The 15,386-nt window shown below is 43.6% G+C and overlaps 1 protein-coding gene across 14 annotated transcripts in view; it reads right to left on the reverse strand.

Moving 5' to 3' along the window:
• Nucleotides 1-743: 743 nt before the first annotated feature.
• Nucleotides 744-15,386, reverse strand: part of LOC145861074 (CCR4-NOT transcription complex subunit 4) — a 29,566-nt gene continuing 14,923 nt past the window's right edge. For 12 of the 14 annotated variants that reach the window (XM_082962464.1, XM_082962470.1, XM_082962468.1 and 9 more), the window contains 12 exons: nt 13,342-13,560; nt 11,569-11,766; nt 10,261-10,347; nt 8,847-8,948; nt 8,392-8,517; nt 7,811-7,938; nt 6,767-6,991; nt 6,138-6,195; nt 5,142-5,403; nt 4,338-4,895; nt 3,760-4,005; nt 744-3,550 (listed from right to left, as the gene is read on the reverse strand). In XM_082962464.1, the coding sequence (XP_082818590.1) occupies nt 3,168-3,550; nt 3,760-4,005; nt 4,338-4,895; nt 5,142-5,403; nt 6,138-6,195; nt 6,767-6,991; nt 7,811-7,938; nt 8,392-8,517; nt 8,847-8,948; nt 10,261-10,347; nt 11,569-11,766; nt 13,342-13,560 (2,592 nt within the window). In that variant the 3' untranslated portion in view covers nt 744-3,167. Of the gene's footprint in view, nt 3,551-3,759; nt 4,006-4,337; nt 4,896-5,141; nt 5,404-6,137; nt 6,196-6,766; nt 6,992-7,810; nt 7,939-8,391; nt 8,518-8,846; nt 8,949-10,260; nt 10,348-11,568; nt 11,767-13,341; nt 13,561-14,830; nt 15,101-15,386 lie in introns of those variants that run through there. The other 2 variants (XM_082962475.1, XM_082962465.1) reach the window with 2 other exon arrangements.

A 15,386-nucleotide genomic window follows, 5' to 3' on the forward strand; every position in this document is an offset into this window, starting at 1 on the left:
TCAAAATCAATAAATCAATTTAGGACAATGTCAATATTATCAGTTGGGACAGAATGAAACAATTCATTTTACAGGGGAGAATCAATGAAGACAATGTACCCAGAGACAACCTTCAGCATCAACATCCCACCAAGCTCTCTGTAAACTTGTCTGGGTAGACAGAGGGATCATCCCAAATGGTTTCCTATCCTATTCCCTATTTAGTGTACTACTTTTGTCCAGGGCCCTCGTAAAAAGTAGTGCACTAAATAGGGAACAGGGTGCCATTTGGGACTTCCAGCGTTTGGACTGCCGAGCCGGAGCACTGAGTAAAGACAGACTGGCCCCTAGTGGAGAGAAAGCCTTAAGAAATTATTTATTGACTTAGTTTGCGGTGGCAACATTTGTTAAGGTCATTCAAATTTTCTACTGGTCTTAAAATGCTGTTCTTCATGCTGTGGAGATCAAGCATGCGTTACATCAGAAACAGGAGTCGGTTTCCCGGGTGCAAATCAAGTCTAATCCTGGACTAGAAAGATAGCTCAATAGAAATTCTCCATTGACATAGATTTTTAGTCCAAGACTAGGCTTAATCTGTGTCCAGGAAACTAACAGACTCTGGGAGTTGTTGATATAGCCAGTGTTACAAGTTAGAACAGTTTAGAACAGCCTGTGTAATACTTGAACTTGAATGGAAAAAAAACAACATTGAAACGTGAGATAGTGTGAATCTCTGAAACAACAAAAAGAGCCAACTCGAGCACTGGGTTTTTCATTTTATTTAAGGTTTGTTTTTCCAGACGGGCAGTGGACAGTTCAATTCCTTTAAGCTCCTCAATGTGTTTTATATCTCAGCATCATGTTAAAAACCACAGTAGTATGACTGATTGTTGGTTTCACCTGGATCAGTTCATGTTGCTAGTGAATACTGTTTTAATAGGGGATAGCAGGAGAGAAAGAGAGCGAGTCAGAAAGAGAGAGATAAAGATGTAGATATTATTAAGTTTTAAGTTAAGAGTTAAGACTTCAAAATAAAAGGTTGTGAAGGGAGGTTATTCATTCTCAAGGCCCAGAGAAAGGCAGAGCGCTCCTTGGATTAAATTGCTAGCCGTTGTTTGTGTCGTCTTCTAGCACCTTCCTTTCACACAATCTCCGATATCGCATTGCGTTATTTAAATTCTCACTCTTTTTCCACAGGTGCATATCAGGACATCTAGGAAGCCTTTTCATCAACCCTTTTCATCATTTATCTGTTGGGCCTTCTTGTGACTTTCCTGATAAGGGTTTAGCTACTGTAGTTGCCACACAGTGGCACTGTGTATCAGACCAAACCTTACATCTTAGGATGTCCCATTATTAGACTACATCTTCCCTCCAACAGTCTTTAAAGTAAAATTCCACCCCAAAACATTCAGTCCATTGCTGATATAGTCCCAAACTTTCAAAATACAGAAAAACAGCCGGAATGATGCATTTTGCTTCATATGACGACGCAAAACGTAGCATCTTATGATAAAAAGAGCATCATAACAGCTGTATTTCTGTATTTTGAAAGTTAAACACCTTAACTTGATTGCTGCCATGCAAAACATTTTGGGACTTCAACAATCAACTAATGAAATGATATCAAAATATAATTTTGGGGTGTTCTCCTTTAAATATTGTTCTTCATTTTTTGCCTCCACTCCAGCCATTCTTAGTTTCCCCAGAACTAGCATGTAACGTGCTGAGGTCTGGTATCTTGACACTTGGCCTATTCTTCTTCCAATCTGAGAATAGTCGTGAGACTAATTATTATTCTTCCAACCCCGGCGGTCAGTCCCCCAGTTAGGCAGTGCTCCATCCTCTGATACAGAGGTTGAACTGAATCTTGCCTCTACTACAGGATGGGGCACCATGACCCCTGACCCCAAAGGGAATGTGGGTTTTAATGACCTGTACAAGACAGGCCATTGGGGTACATTCCAGGCAGACTACATTGCATTTGCATGCCAGATCTCACAATGCCTATATCTCACAAGGTGTTGTATCAGCTAACTAGTTAATCAGGTATAGCAAATCAGTTATCCGCATATGATATAGCATACTGACACCGGTCAGCAAAGTCGATGACCATTGGCTGCTGCGAGTGCACCGTGACTGCAATATTGTCAGCCTGGAACGTGACCATTGTGACCCTGCCTAACAGGGAACCCGAAGCAGATTGGCTTGGCTGTGCCTTAAAATCCCACATCCTAACATTATATCCATCTGTCTGCATCATTTTCTGTCATCTGAACCAATTAAAACAAGCCTGAAGTCATTTTTAACCATGGTTTTCTCTAAAGATTTTCAATCCCACCTCTTAATCAGTTAAACTAAGGCATTTGGTATCATTGCCTTAAAGTTACAGTTCGCCTTAAAGCTTCTCTGCACTGAGTGTTAACCGTTTCATTCAGTCTCCTGTTTTATTCAAAGTGGGGAGGATGAGGGCCCTTGGGGCAAAGCTTTAAGAGCAGATTCACTATTCAGTTTGTTGCTTCATTCTCAAAGAGTAATCGTGACTTCACTTTTTTCACACCGATTTACCTATAGGTTTCATATTTAATCATAAATGTACTTCTTAAAAATGACTCAAGCTAGCTAATCTTGATTCCTGTACATTTGGAGTTATCGTCTTGGGTGTCACAAAATGTATCACTGCGCCTATTCTCTGTGCTCATCTAGATCATACGGACAGACTCCACGTGAAGCTCAGAGTAGTCAGCACCGGTCTGATCCCAAACAATTCACCTGGGTCGTGTTCATTATGCACCAAACAAAAGAAAACAGAAAACCGTGAGGGACTTACATGGACTTATCTGCCCAATAAGAAACGCTCCATTTCATTTTCCGTTTGAAAACGTTTGATTACGGTGCATCCTACTGAAGACGACCCTGACTACTGGAGCTCAGTGGGGTCAGTCAGTAGCAGACAAAAAGGGTTAACAGGTCATTCATGTCATGTGCCATGAAAACCGAAACAAACAAATAGGCCTTTAGAATAGAAAAAAAGGAGGAAGGAGAAAGAAAAAGAAAGCCTTGTTATTTTGTTAATCATTTTCATAATCTGATAATCTGCAGATTAGTGTGTGTACTGTATCTGTATTGCATTGGGGATCGGGATTACGACATGGGTTGGGGGTAGTCTGCTGTAATCTGTCTTTAGTTTAGTGGCGGTCCCCGGCGGCGGCGCTCTGTAGCAACTCTGTGGCGCTTTGGCCTGGGGGTCTGAAGGCTGTCTGGAAGCCTGGGGGAGGGCTGTGGAATTGGCTGGGGTTGGGGTGTGTGGGCTGGGTCAGGCCGGGCAGGTAGGGGGCCCAACCAGAGCCTGCTCTGTGGTGGAGGTGTGGGTGTGAGGCAGCCTGGTCTAGGAGGCCATGGTGGTGGCTGTGGTGGAGGGACTGGTGCTGCTGGTTCTGGGGCTGCTGGGGGAGTGATGGCAGTGCAGGGCCGTCCATCTCTGTCAGGGCCTGGAGGGATTTGAGCCAGTGGGGAGGGTTCTGGTCTTCCTGGAGGCAGTCTAAACTGCTGCCTGCTGAGGCTGGGATGCCTGAGGTGAGGAGAGAAAGAAAGAGGTGAATGGAGAGAGTAGATGATCTCACTCCCAACCAGAATCTACAGACAATTTGAATCAGCTGTGCAGTGCTAGGGCAAAAAACTAAACGTGCAACCCTTGGGATCACTAGGATAGAGTTTGGGAAACAGTGCAGTACAATACAGATACATTTGTTTATAATAAACACATTTAAAGTTACTCACTACCTGTGATGATAGCTGGGTCCATCCAGCTGGCCGTACCGTCCCAGCTGAGACTGTGTGAGAGTCCCCCTGGCCCGTTTAGCCCCCCAGGACCCCCCATGTGGTTCATACTGGAGGAAGAGGAGGAAGAGGAAGAGGAGGAGGAGTTGGGGAGACCCCCGAAGTTGATGTTGATGTTGGGGAGGAGAGCTCTCAAACCGTCCTGCCATTCTTTCACATTGAGGCCGTCTATAGAACTGCTGTTTTCTGCAGAGAAAAAATACATTTCATTAGAGATAAGTGAGAACATACAGAGTGCTGCTTTGCTTCTGTAAAAAGATAAACGGTAGATAAGACATTTAATATAGATTTGTAAGTCTTCACAGGCCAAAACACAGAAATGTATCTGCATGTAATGTTTCTCGCAAGGTCAATATGAAATGATCAAAACGATTACATATGTTTTGACATTCAATGCTTGTACGTTCATACTGAACAGATGTGCTAAACCCGACTCAACCAGGGTTAGGGTCAATTCCATTTGACACAGGTCATAACTGACCCCGACACTCCCAGAAAACAGACCCAGGGTATCCTACCTGACATGGGGATCCCTCCCAGCCCTGTATTGTGACTGTGGTGCTGAGGAGGCATGCTCAAGTCCAGGAAGTTGCTATGTCCTCCTCCAGCATTGACCGAGTGGTTCAAGTGTGAGAGGAGGTGGTTATTGCTGCGTGCCGAGGGAGGCATGCCCATCCAGGTATGCCGAGCTGCAGCGGCCTGGGCAGCCTGACTTCCACCATGATGACTGCTCTGACTCTGGGAACCAGGGAAACTAAAGGAGCTAGAAATGTGCCTGTGGTGAAGCTGAGAGAGGCGGGGTGGAGGTCCAATGCTGCTGGGGAAATGGTTGGGGTTGGAGAGGGGCATGTGGAGGCCGTGGTGGGACCCGGGGTGGTGGAGGCCGAAGGGGCTGGGGGACCCCAGAGGACTGTGCTGGTCCTGGACTGACAGCTCCTTCTCAATGAGGTCAGCCAGGGCCTTCCGTGTCACGTCAAAGGGGTCGAAGCCCAGGTCGTCGTCCTGCTGCTGTTTAGTAGAGGAGCCGAAGCCGAAGGCTGCCTGCCAGTCTGTGGAGGAGGAGACCGGTATTGTGTCTGAGGAGAGCAGGATGGAAGAGTTAGCAAGTGGTTATTGGTTTGAAACCTGATGAAGACTCTTTAGCTGAAACGTTAGTCAAATAAATCCACAGCAAGGAGAGACAAGTGTGTAACTTTTGTTTTCATTGGCACACGGTTCAAACAGTGGAGCAGAAACTGCATTGTTAATGGAAGCATTGTCTCTTAACCGTGACGGAGTGTGTGCGCTCGTGCATCTCCGTGATTCTGCCCCACACAACCCACCTGATGCGAAGAGGCTCTGTGGTTCGGGGGTCATGGGCCAGTCGGATCCCCCTCTAGGCGAGCTGGCGAAGGGGGGCAGGCCGGACGGGATGGGGTTGGGGTGTCTGAAGTTACTGTTGTCTGAGAACAGGGACTGGGACTCTGCAGCAGCCCCCTCGAAGGGCGAGCGGGCGGTGAGGTCTGCTACAGTGATGGGAACCACCAGACTGCTGGGGGGCTTAGTCAGCCCCGGGGGAGGGGAAGGGGACTCACGGTTAGGCATCTGGGAGGGGGAAAGAGGAGTAAGGGGACGAAATTAGTGGGGGGGGATACCGTTAATGTCTAACATTTGTAAACAATAATAATTCATAATGAAAACAAATCTTTTAAAGGTCCAACCAATGCAGCTGTTTTTATGTCAATATCAAATAATTTCTTGGTAACAATTAAGTACCTTACTGTGATTGTTTTCAATAAAAATGGTCCAAAATAAATTTTAAAAATGCTTCTTAGCAAAGAGCAATTTCCCAATCACTAATTTTGCTAGGACTGTCTGGGAGTGGTCTGATTGAGGAGCAGAAAACTAGCTGTTATTGGCAGAGGGGTTTGGAACTCTTATTGGTCTATAACTAATTTACCGCCTGGTGATGTCACCAGGCAGGCCAAACCTCCATCCCACCAAAACATGCTGAAATTTCAGCCGGTGTTTTCAAACAGCTCTTACACTAAAATGGCATTATCATAATTTTCACTGTATTATTCCAACCTCGGTGTGGAAATATATATAAAAAGCAGGAAAATCCTATTTTGGACTACACTGGGCCTTTAAAAATGGCTCAGGGAAGAAACAGTCTAGTCTGGATAGATATGAAAATTATTTCTCTAATACCATCCTATGTACTACATGTAATAAAGTCATTATCTATACATTTATAAGAATCTTGAAAAGACATTCAAATGATTAAAACATACTTTACTTCATGTCAAATTACCTAAAGGTAGCAAAAGTCTTCTTACCTGTTGTAAAGTCTCTCCATTCACCATACCTATTGATTCCGGAGGTTTGTCGCTGGGACTAGAGGGAAACAGAAACAGACCAACATCAGACTACGCAGCTGTGTAGTTCATGGCCTGACAAAAGGGACCAAAAAAGGTGGCCAGTTTGGCCTGTGAGTTATACCCTTTTCAGTTCACTCTATTGTTCACATTTCCCTTTTCAGCAACTATAGTGAATGTGTAACCTTGTCTTCTCAGTACAGCTTGGTTTAGCTCGACTCCAGCCAGCCTTTATGTCTGTCGCGGTAATAACGGGATCACTGTCACAATTGGAGTAGAAGGGGGACAGAGCCCATCCCTGTGTCCAGCCCCAAGCCCAGCCTCACTAATATAAGACTAATAGCCTGGCGGGTAGGAGCGTTGGGCCAGTAACCGAAAGGTTGCTAGATCCAATCCCCGAGCTGACAAGGAAAAAAATCTGTCGTTCTGCCCCTGAGCAAGGCATTTAACCCACTGAAGACGTGGACGTCGATTAAGGCAGCCCTCCGCACCGCTCTGATTCAGAAGGGTTGGGTTAAATGCGGAAGACATTTCAGTTGTACAACTGACTAGGTATCCCCATTTCCCACTAATGTACTACTATATATTACCCGTTGCTGTCACAATTAGAAGAGAAGGGGGACAGGGCAGCCCCCTGGCCAGACCCCATCCCTGTGTCCGGCCCCAGGCCAAGTCCTAACCCGTCTGAGGTCATGACCTCTGGGTCCAGACAGCAGTCTAGCAGCGGAGGAGATTTCCTGTCCTCTGACAGCCCATTGGCCAGTTTGCCACCATACCCCGATAGTGTTGGCCACCCTTCCTTGCCGTTGCTGGGTCTGTGTTGAGAAATTGACAAAAACAAGAGGTCAGCATGGAAGAGAGAGATGTTGTGCGGAAGACTTGGAGAGAGAACTGTGGCCTGCGGTGTTCTAGCTGTTAGTGCCACAGCCTTCAGTGCAAATATTTGCTTTTTTGGGTTTGCGCGAGAAGTTTCACTTTTCTTTTGAATATATTTTTTTATTTCACCAGGTAGGCTAGTTGAGAACAAGTTCTCATTTACAAATTGCCACCTGGCCAAGATAAAGCAAAGCAGTTCGACACATAAAACAACAGAGTTACACATGGAGTAAAAACAAACATACAGTCAATAATACAGTAGAAAAATAAGTCTATATACAATGTGAGCAAATGAGGTGAGATAAGGGAGGTAAAGGCAAATCATATCAGGTTTATTTGCCATTCAAATAATGTATTTATTACATGTATCAATGGATCTTACTCACCCAAGGTCTCACAATAAAAGCACACAATAGAAACTGCAAGAAGGAAATATGCAAATACATTGTGTATACCAGGGTTTCCCAACCACGGTCCATGTTTTGTTTTTTTCCCTAGCACTTCACAGCTGATTCAGAGCAGCAACGCTTGATGAGTCGGTTTATTGAATCAGCTGTGTAGTGTGGTAGGTCAAAAACCAAAACGTGCACCCGGGGGGGGGGGACCCAGGACAGAGGTTGGGAAACCCTGGTCCACACAACAACCAGCAATTAAATTAGAAACCTGATCTACCTGACAAATAAGGTCAATGTCGTCAAATCAAGGGATGCTGCGTGGAAGAAAAAGAGAGAGTGGAGAACCAAAACACCAAAATGTACCTTTGTGTAGAATTTGAAGATTTGCTTTTTGACTTCTCCCCTGAACACGTTGGTGTTTGTAGAAAGCTGGGGTTCATTTTGTAGAGGTCCTGGAGTAGTTTCTGCTCGTATTCTTGGTGTTTCCCGGCCTGCGGACACAAACATTACATGAAGTCATTTTAGCAGAGAATAATAACAATGCTCCCGCTGTGCAACCAACTCAATTCAACTGTATGGCAGCGACTATAGGAGTTGGCTATACAACGACTATAGGAGTTGGCTATACAACAAACAGATCTGGGACCAGGCTAGATTCAAGAAACAGTAATGCGGACGTCTGAAGTAAGAATACGAAATTGTGGCAGATACAAAAAAAATCTCTAAAGGGAAGAATATATAAAACAGTCAGGCCTATCCCTTACATCTGAAGGAATTAACTTTATTGATCCAAGAGAAGAAACTGGATTGGTCACCATCATAGGACACATATGCCCTGGCCTACTGACACCCAGGCCAAGTACAATACACGACGTCAAGTTATCTGCCATCTCTATTCGCCCACCAACAAACACACAGACAGGAAGAATAAATGTTTTGTTTACCTGCATCTCCTCTTTCGTAAAGCTAGCCGCCTCATCCCCCAGCTCATGTAGATACATACAGTCTGGTTTGGGACACTGCATGCTTTTGAGGAAGTAACTGCAGTATTTTGTTGTGCCTAAAGAAGCCTGCAATACAAAAACATACAGAAAGCTCAGTGAAAATGTACTTGTGATGACATTCTGTTGAATGTTCTCTTCAGCTGAGGTTCCCTCTAATCTATTGCGTAATATTCTTATCCAAGTCAGCAGTCATATAGTATTTGATAGCATTCCTTACAAAAAGTCAACAAATACTTCTAGGACCAGTTTCCCCAGACACAGATTTAGCCTAGTCCTGGACTAAAATGCACCTTCAGTAGAATTTCTCCATTGAGAATTTTTATCCAGGACCTGGTTTAATCTGTGTCTGGGGAAACTGGCCCTGAATGTCTGTTCCTGTATGTTAAGTCTCACACCTTGAGTGTTCTACCGTCCACCACCACATTGTTCACACATTGTATTGCTCTGAGGGCGTCTTCAGAGCGGATGTAAGTGACATAAGCACTGGCACTGGGACCCTGTTGGATCAGAAAACAGTGAAAATGTAAAATAGGTAGTTCATGTCACATTCTCCATATTTACATTTGACAGGAAATCACCTGCTGTTGAATTCAATCCCACATAGTGTTGTCGCGATAACATCATTTGGACTTCGATACTAGGTTTAGTGTCGCGATAGTCAATACCGAAACGAAACCACGGCATAAAGGTATATTAGCCAAAGCCACAGGATGGCATTTGAACCAGACAGATCGTTTGAGTTCAATATCATTAGAAACGTGGTGGATTTTTCAGAGACAGCCGCGTGTGCATTAACGAATCAATTACACAATCATACGATCAATTTGACTTTGGTAAAAACAAACTACATAACATAATGCTAATCCTTTATTTGAATGGTAAATCTCTATTGATAAACTGGGTAAATAAGAATAGGCCAATGCCTAGGCCTATTCACAATACAGGTGAATACATATTCAATAGGAGTGTGTGTGTGTGTGTGTGTTGCATTTTATTATTATTGTTATTGAGCATGTTTTGGGTGATATCATGGGGCTAAAGATTCCCTTCCATTTGGGAATTATTTTATTGTAGTGATCAACTGCATAGAAGAAACCAATCTCTTTTATAAAAGTGAGTACTAAGATCTAATGACATCATTTACACACAGTGAGAGAGACTGGAGAGATGTGATGCTGAGGAAACAACGAGTTTTGGGCAATGACTATGGTTTTTGGTGAGAATTAGCCTTGAAATCAGCATATTTTGCATTATGTTTATATAATATCTCAAACAAAGTACTAGGGTAGTGAACTGATGTTACCTTCAGCTGTAAGCTAGCAAGGAAAGCTAGCCTACAAAGTTGGAAGCTACCGGTATCTTCATGTATTGTAAAGTGTTCTAGCCTATAATGGACCACGTTTTGTGAACAGTTATTTGCAGTTGCAACATTTCTACATGCCGTGTTGCATTATTCAAATGGGTTCACTTCTGTGCAGCATGAGTGGGGAGCGAACATGATGCAGCCCAGCATCGTGTTAGCTCCCCTCTCTCAATCAGTAGACGACGTGAGACATTTGACAGAAATATCAGAAGTAACAAATTCTAACACCGAACCGTTTTTTCATGTTCCGGTATCGAAAGAGTACCAACGTTTCGGGAAACCGTGTCACAATAATCCCACATCTTATGATGTGCCACTTAGCAGGCACTTTAATCCAAAGCGATTTACAGTAGACAGTGTAAATATTTTTGGTTTGGGATCTCTGCTGGAATTTAACCCACAACCGTGCCTTTAACTCAACTGAGCCACATAGAACCAGCTCTAACCTGTGAACCTGCATATGATGTGCTGTTGTTGATGACCACCTTGTGTATTTTCCCAAACTTCCCAAAATACTCTGGCCTCTTTAGAACCTGTGGAGAAACAGAGACAAATAGAGGGATGATTGTACTATGCTCTAGCATTATGGGAAATTGTTCACAAACAAATTTGTATAAATACAGTTTGGAGGGAAAACAAATATAGCTAGGTCAGTAGACCAGAAATATGATCAAGTAAGAGAATAGTGAGATGAAATGCTATATCGCTCACATTAACTAGGTTATGGTTGAAGCACAGTGGAGGGCTGGGGACTTAGATTTAGCGTGTGTGTGTGTGTGTGTGTGTGTGTGTGTGTGTTAGAACAATGTTCTAAATTATTTTGATCTTCACCCACATCTGTGGACGTCAAGTAATCTACGATAAAACTATGTACTCTATGTGCAACAGCTCATTTAAGCAGCAAAAAAACATTGCCCAGGCAAACAAGCATGCATGGGTTAACTGTAAAGGGAATGGGATAGTAGATCACATGGAATGTATTTCATATAGAACAAGAAACCTATGGCATTTAGCTTAAAACAACACCCAAGTAACACTCAGGTTTTCCAGAAATCCTAGTTGGAGGATTCCCAATTTCTGGAAAACCTGAGAATTTTGGCAAATGTTCTTGGAATTTTGCCACCTTAACTATATATATATATATATATATATTTAAAAAAAAGTATAATAATACATGCCATTTGAGAGACGCTTTTATCAAGAGACTTAAAGTCATGCAATGCATTCACTTCACGTACGGGTGATCCCTGGAATCTAAACCACTATCCTGGCGTTACAAGTGCCATGCTCTACCAAATGAGCTACAGAGGACCACATATTTACCCCTAGGCAAAGAGCCGTGTTTCTCATATCCAGCCGTGGGATAGCCACACAGTCAGCCCATAGCATAGACATAAAATGTATGCCTATGTAAGTGGCAGCAGTCTTGACATTTTAGGTAGGAAATTCACTAAATATCTTCATTTTCGGTATGCCAGCGTTTCCTTTGGGTGTGAGGGGGCCTCAAGATTTGCATAAAAGAAAAACTACAAACCGGTTAGTCATTTTATAAAAGAGAGGGTTAAAAAACAACAACCCCCAATTCACACACACACACGTCTATATTTATGTAGGAGGCTTATATCGTGGAATCGAACACCAGGTTTCTCTGCACCACCCTGACCCTGTGTGTGTGTGTGTGTGTGTGTGTGTGTGTGTGTGTGTGTGTGTGTGTGTGTGTGTGTGTGTGTGTGTGTGTACGCGTCCTGTCTCACCTCTGGGTCTGCGAGCCTTTGAGAGAGCCCGACCACAAACACCAGGTTTCTCTGCACCACCCTGACACTGGCCAGGTGTTTCCGATTCTCTGTCACCTTCTGCTTCTTCTCGTTCTGCTTCTGCTTCTTCTCGTTCTTTATCCTCTGAATCTCCTCCTGTGACAGTGGCTTGTACACCGCAGGGTCCTCCGGGTACGGCTGGATAGTAGGGGGAAGAGATAGAAAGATAGGTAAGCTCACCTGTACGTAGGTACAGTGTATTCGTAAAATTTGCCAACCCATATAATTTCTCACCATTTTCTTTTACAGCCTTACTCTAAAATGTATTCAATTGCTCCCCCCATCAATCTACACACAACACCCCATAATGACAAAGCAAAGACATGTTTAGAAATTTTTACAAATGTATTAAATAAAATGGAAATATCCCATTTATCGAAGTATTCAGACCCTTCACTCAGTACTTTGTTGAAGCACCTTTGGCAGCGATTACAGCGAAGAGTCTCCTTGGGTATGACGCTACAAGCTCGTCACACCTGTATTTGGGGAGTGTCTCCCATTCTTCTCTGCATATCCTCTCAAGCTCTGTCAGGTTGGATGGGGAGAGTCGCTACACAGCCATTTTCAGGTCTCTCCAAAGATGTTAAATCAGGTTCAAGTCTGAGCTCCTGGCTAAGCCACTCAAGGACATTCAGAGACTTGTCCTGAAGCCACTCCTGCGTTGTCTTGGCTGTGTGCTTAGGGTCGTTGTCCTGTTGGAAGTTGAACAGTCGCCCCAGTTTGAGGTCCTGAACACTCTGGAGCAGGTTTTCATCAAGGATCTCTCTATACTTTGTTCTGTTCATCTTTCCCTCGATCCTGACTTGTTTCCCAGTCCCTGAAAAACATCCCCACCACATGATGCTGCCACCACCATGCTTCACCATAGGGATGGTGCCAGCATTCCTCCAGACGTGACACTTGGCATTCAGGTCAAATAGTTCAATCTTGGTTTCATCAGAGCATAAAATCTTGTTTCTCATGGTCCGAGAGTCCTTTAGGTGCCTTTAGGAAAACTCCAAGTGAGATGTCATGTGCCATTTATGGAGGAGTGGATTCCGTCTGGCTACTCTACCGTAAAGGCCTGATTGGTGGTCTAGGACAATTCCTTTGACTTCATGTCTTGGTTTTTTCTCTGACATGCACTGTCAACTTTGGGACCTTACATAGACAGGTGTGTGCCTTTCCAAATCATGCCTAATCAATTGAATTTACCATAGATGGACTCCAATCAAGTTGTAGAAACATCTCAAGGATGACCAACGGAAACAGGATGCACCTGAGCTCAATTTTGAGTCTCATAGCAAAGGGTCTGAATACTTATGTAAATAAGGTGTCGGTTTTTTATTTTTAATATTTGTAAAAAATTCAAAAAAACAGTTTTGCTTTTTCACGATGGGGTATTTTGTGTGTAGATTGATGAGGGGAAAACATATTTGATCAATTTTAGAATAAGGCTGTAAAGTAACAAAATGTGGAAAAAGTCAAGGGTTCTGAATACTTTCCAAATGCACTGTATATCCTTCTGGGGAGAGTTGAGAGCAGAGCAGAATAATAATATTCTACTATATTGTATGTAACATTTGCATAACACCTATGTTTATTGACAGCACCACCCGCCAGCCAGCCTCACTTTTCTGCAGGATGGGCAGAGGCTGTTTTTGTCTGTGTGGAGGCAGTGCCAGCGGAAGGGTAAGGTAAGGGCCAGGGTTAGGGGTAAGATAGGTTATATACCTTTCTGCAGGCAGGGCAGAGGCCATTCTCATCTGTGCGGATGCGGTGCCAACAGAAGCGGCAGATCTGGTAGCCGCAGGTGCAGGGGAAGAAGTTTACGTCGTCAATCTCCAGTGGCTCCATGCACAGAGGGCACTCCATGGAGTCGTCCTTTATCTCGGGGCTGTGGGACATCCTATGGCACGGCGAGGGGGAGCAGTTGTCACGGCTGGTCACGGGCTGGGAGGGAGGAGCGTAGTAAGGGATGAGAGGATAGAAAGTTGAGATGGACACAATTGCTACTCAGAAACTCTATTTGGAGTATTTCTGAAGTATATAAAATTGTGAATAATGGAGAACATGAAGAGTACACACTACTGTCAATGCAAAATGTAGGCCTAAACCGGACCTGCTCACTTAAGTTAGTAGCACTGGTAAAGCGAGATGTCCTATTATCATGTAGCCTAAGCTAAATGGTATGAGGCTCATCAATATCTTCTGCCTGTGTTAGCAGTTGTTACAAAGTAGTGGCTTGTGGAAGTCACAAACAAATGAGGTGGTGTTTTGACAGTAGGAGGGCGTTCTATCTTGTAGCTGTCAACTGTTTTACATCACAGGTTGATCAAATAAACAGGCCTATCGAATCTTGGGGTTTGTTGAGGATGAGTTTGCGCTTGTCTGGGATGTAAATTGCAAATTGGATGTTACTGAAACAGAGCTAGTTATTGATGGCAAGTAGGCTAAATATGTCGTCAAACTAGCTAGCTACATGCCAGCTAACGTTAGTTACATGCCAGCTAACGTTAGCTACAAGGGTAATACGTGTTGGTTGAATTGCAATTCAAAATCCGTTGCTAAACTACAGCCTAAATACGAAGGGCTTCGCGCCCCTATCCGCTCTCTGATGCAGCTGTACAAGCAAGCAGCAAACGTCAGCTGACTGATAGTTACTAGCTATGCCAACCAGCTTGATAGCTAACTAACGTTAGCATGTTGCTAATGGTTTGCAATGATTCTCTAATGTTAGTTCGCGGCATGACATTATGTATTAGCTAGCCAAAGCCGTTCAGGTGCTAAAACAAAATATAAGACTCAAGTCGACGAGTAAAAGGACATGCACTTAATGTTGGGTTGAATAAATAGTTAACCAAAGTTCACAAGACATGAAGTCTTGTGAATACAAAGTGACAGCTTGCTAACCAACGAAAGTGCTCATAGGCTAACATTAGCCTACAAGCTAACTTCAGAATCTAGGCTGGCATTCGCAGTTAGCTAACCTGGCTAGCTAGCCGCTGCGGCCTACTAACGTTAGTTTACTAGCTAACAGACGCCGACACAGTAAACCATTGACAGTTCATTAAATCCACAAATAGACAACGATGCAAAGGATGGCATTGACACAGAAAATGTATCAATTCGTTTATGCAACCATGGAGCTAATGCTGTTTTGCCACGAAATCAGTAGCAGACAGTTACAATAATAGTTTGGGCTAGCTTGCTAGCCACTTACCCTGTCCGTATTACAGGGATTCCACTCCAAATGGACAGTCACACAAAATTGGGCGGGGATTGCTAATGTCTCTGAACTGTCCAGATTTGTATAGATAGACACTTTAGATTATGTTAGGTTTATTATTTCGCTATAATTCAAAAGGCTTGATAGATGTTTTGCCCTTTTCTTTCTTATCTGTAGAGACACTTTACGCTCTAACCACCATCTTAACTAGCGTTAAAATAGGGAGGAGGGAATGGGGCAAGCGCTCAGTACGCACTGAGGCTGCGTGGGAGGCTATCAACAATGCATTGTGTGAAATGTAGTTAATTATACTTTCAGTCTGGATACTTATGACGGGCAAATTTCAAATTGGGTGGTTGGTAAACAAAATCCCGGCAAAAACAAAATCCCGGCTCTCCTGGGAATGGGCCTGGTGGTGTGTTTGAAGTAGAGGGAGTACTTTATTTATTATTTTATTTAACCCTTACTTTACCAGGTAATTTGACTGAGAACACTCATTTACAGAAACAACCTGGCAAATAGTTACATGGGAGAGGAAGCGGGATGAATG

The sequence above is a fragment of the Salmo salar genome, chromosome 16, assembly GCF_965601325.2.
Source record: "Salmo salar chromosome 16, fSalSal1, whole genome shotgun sequence".
Classification (NCBI taxonomy): Eukaryota; Metazoa; Chordata; class Actinopteri; order Salmoniformes; family Salmonidae; genus Salmo; species Salmo salar.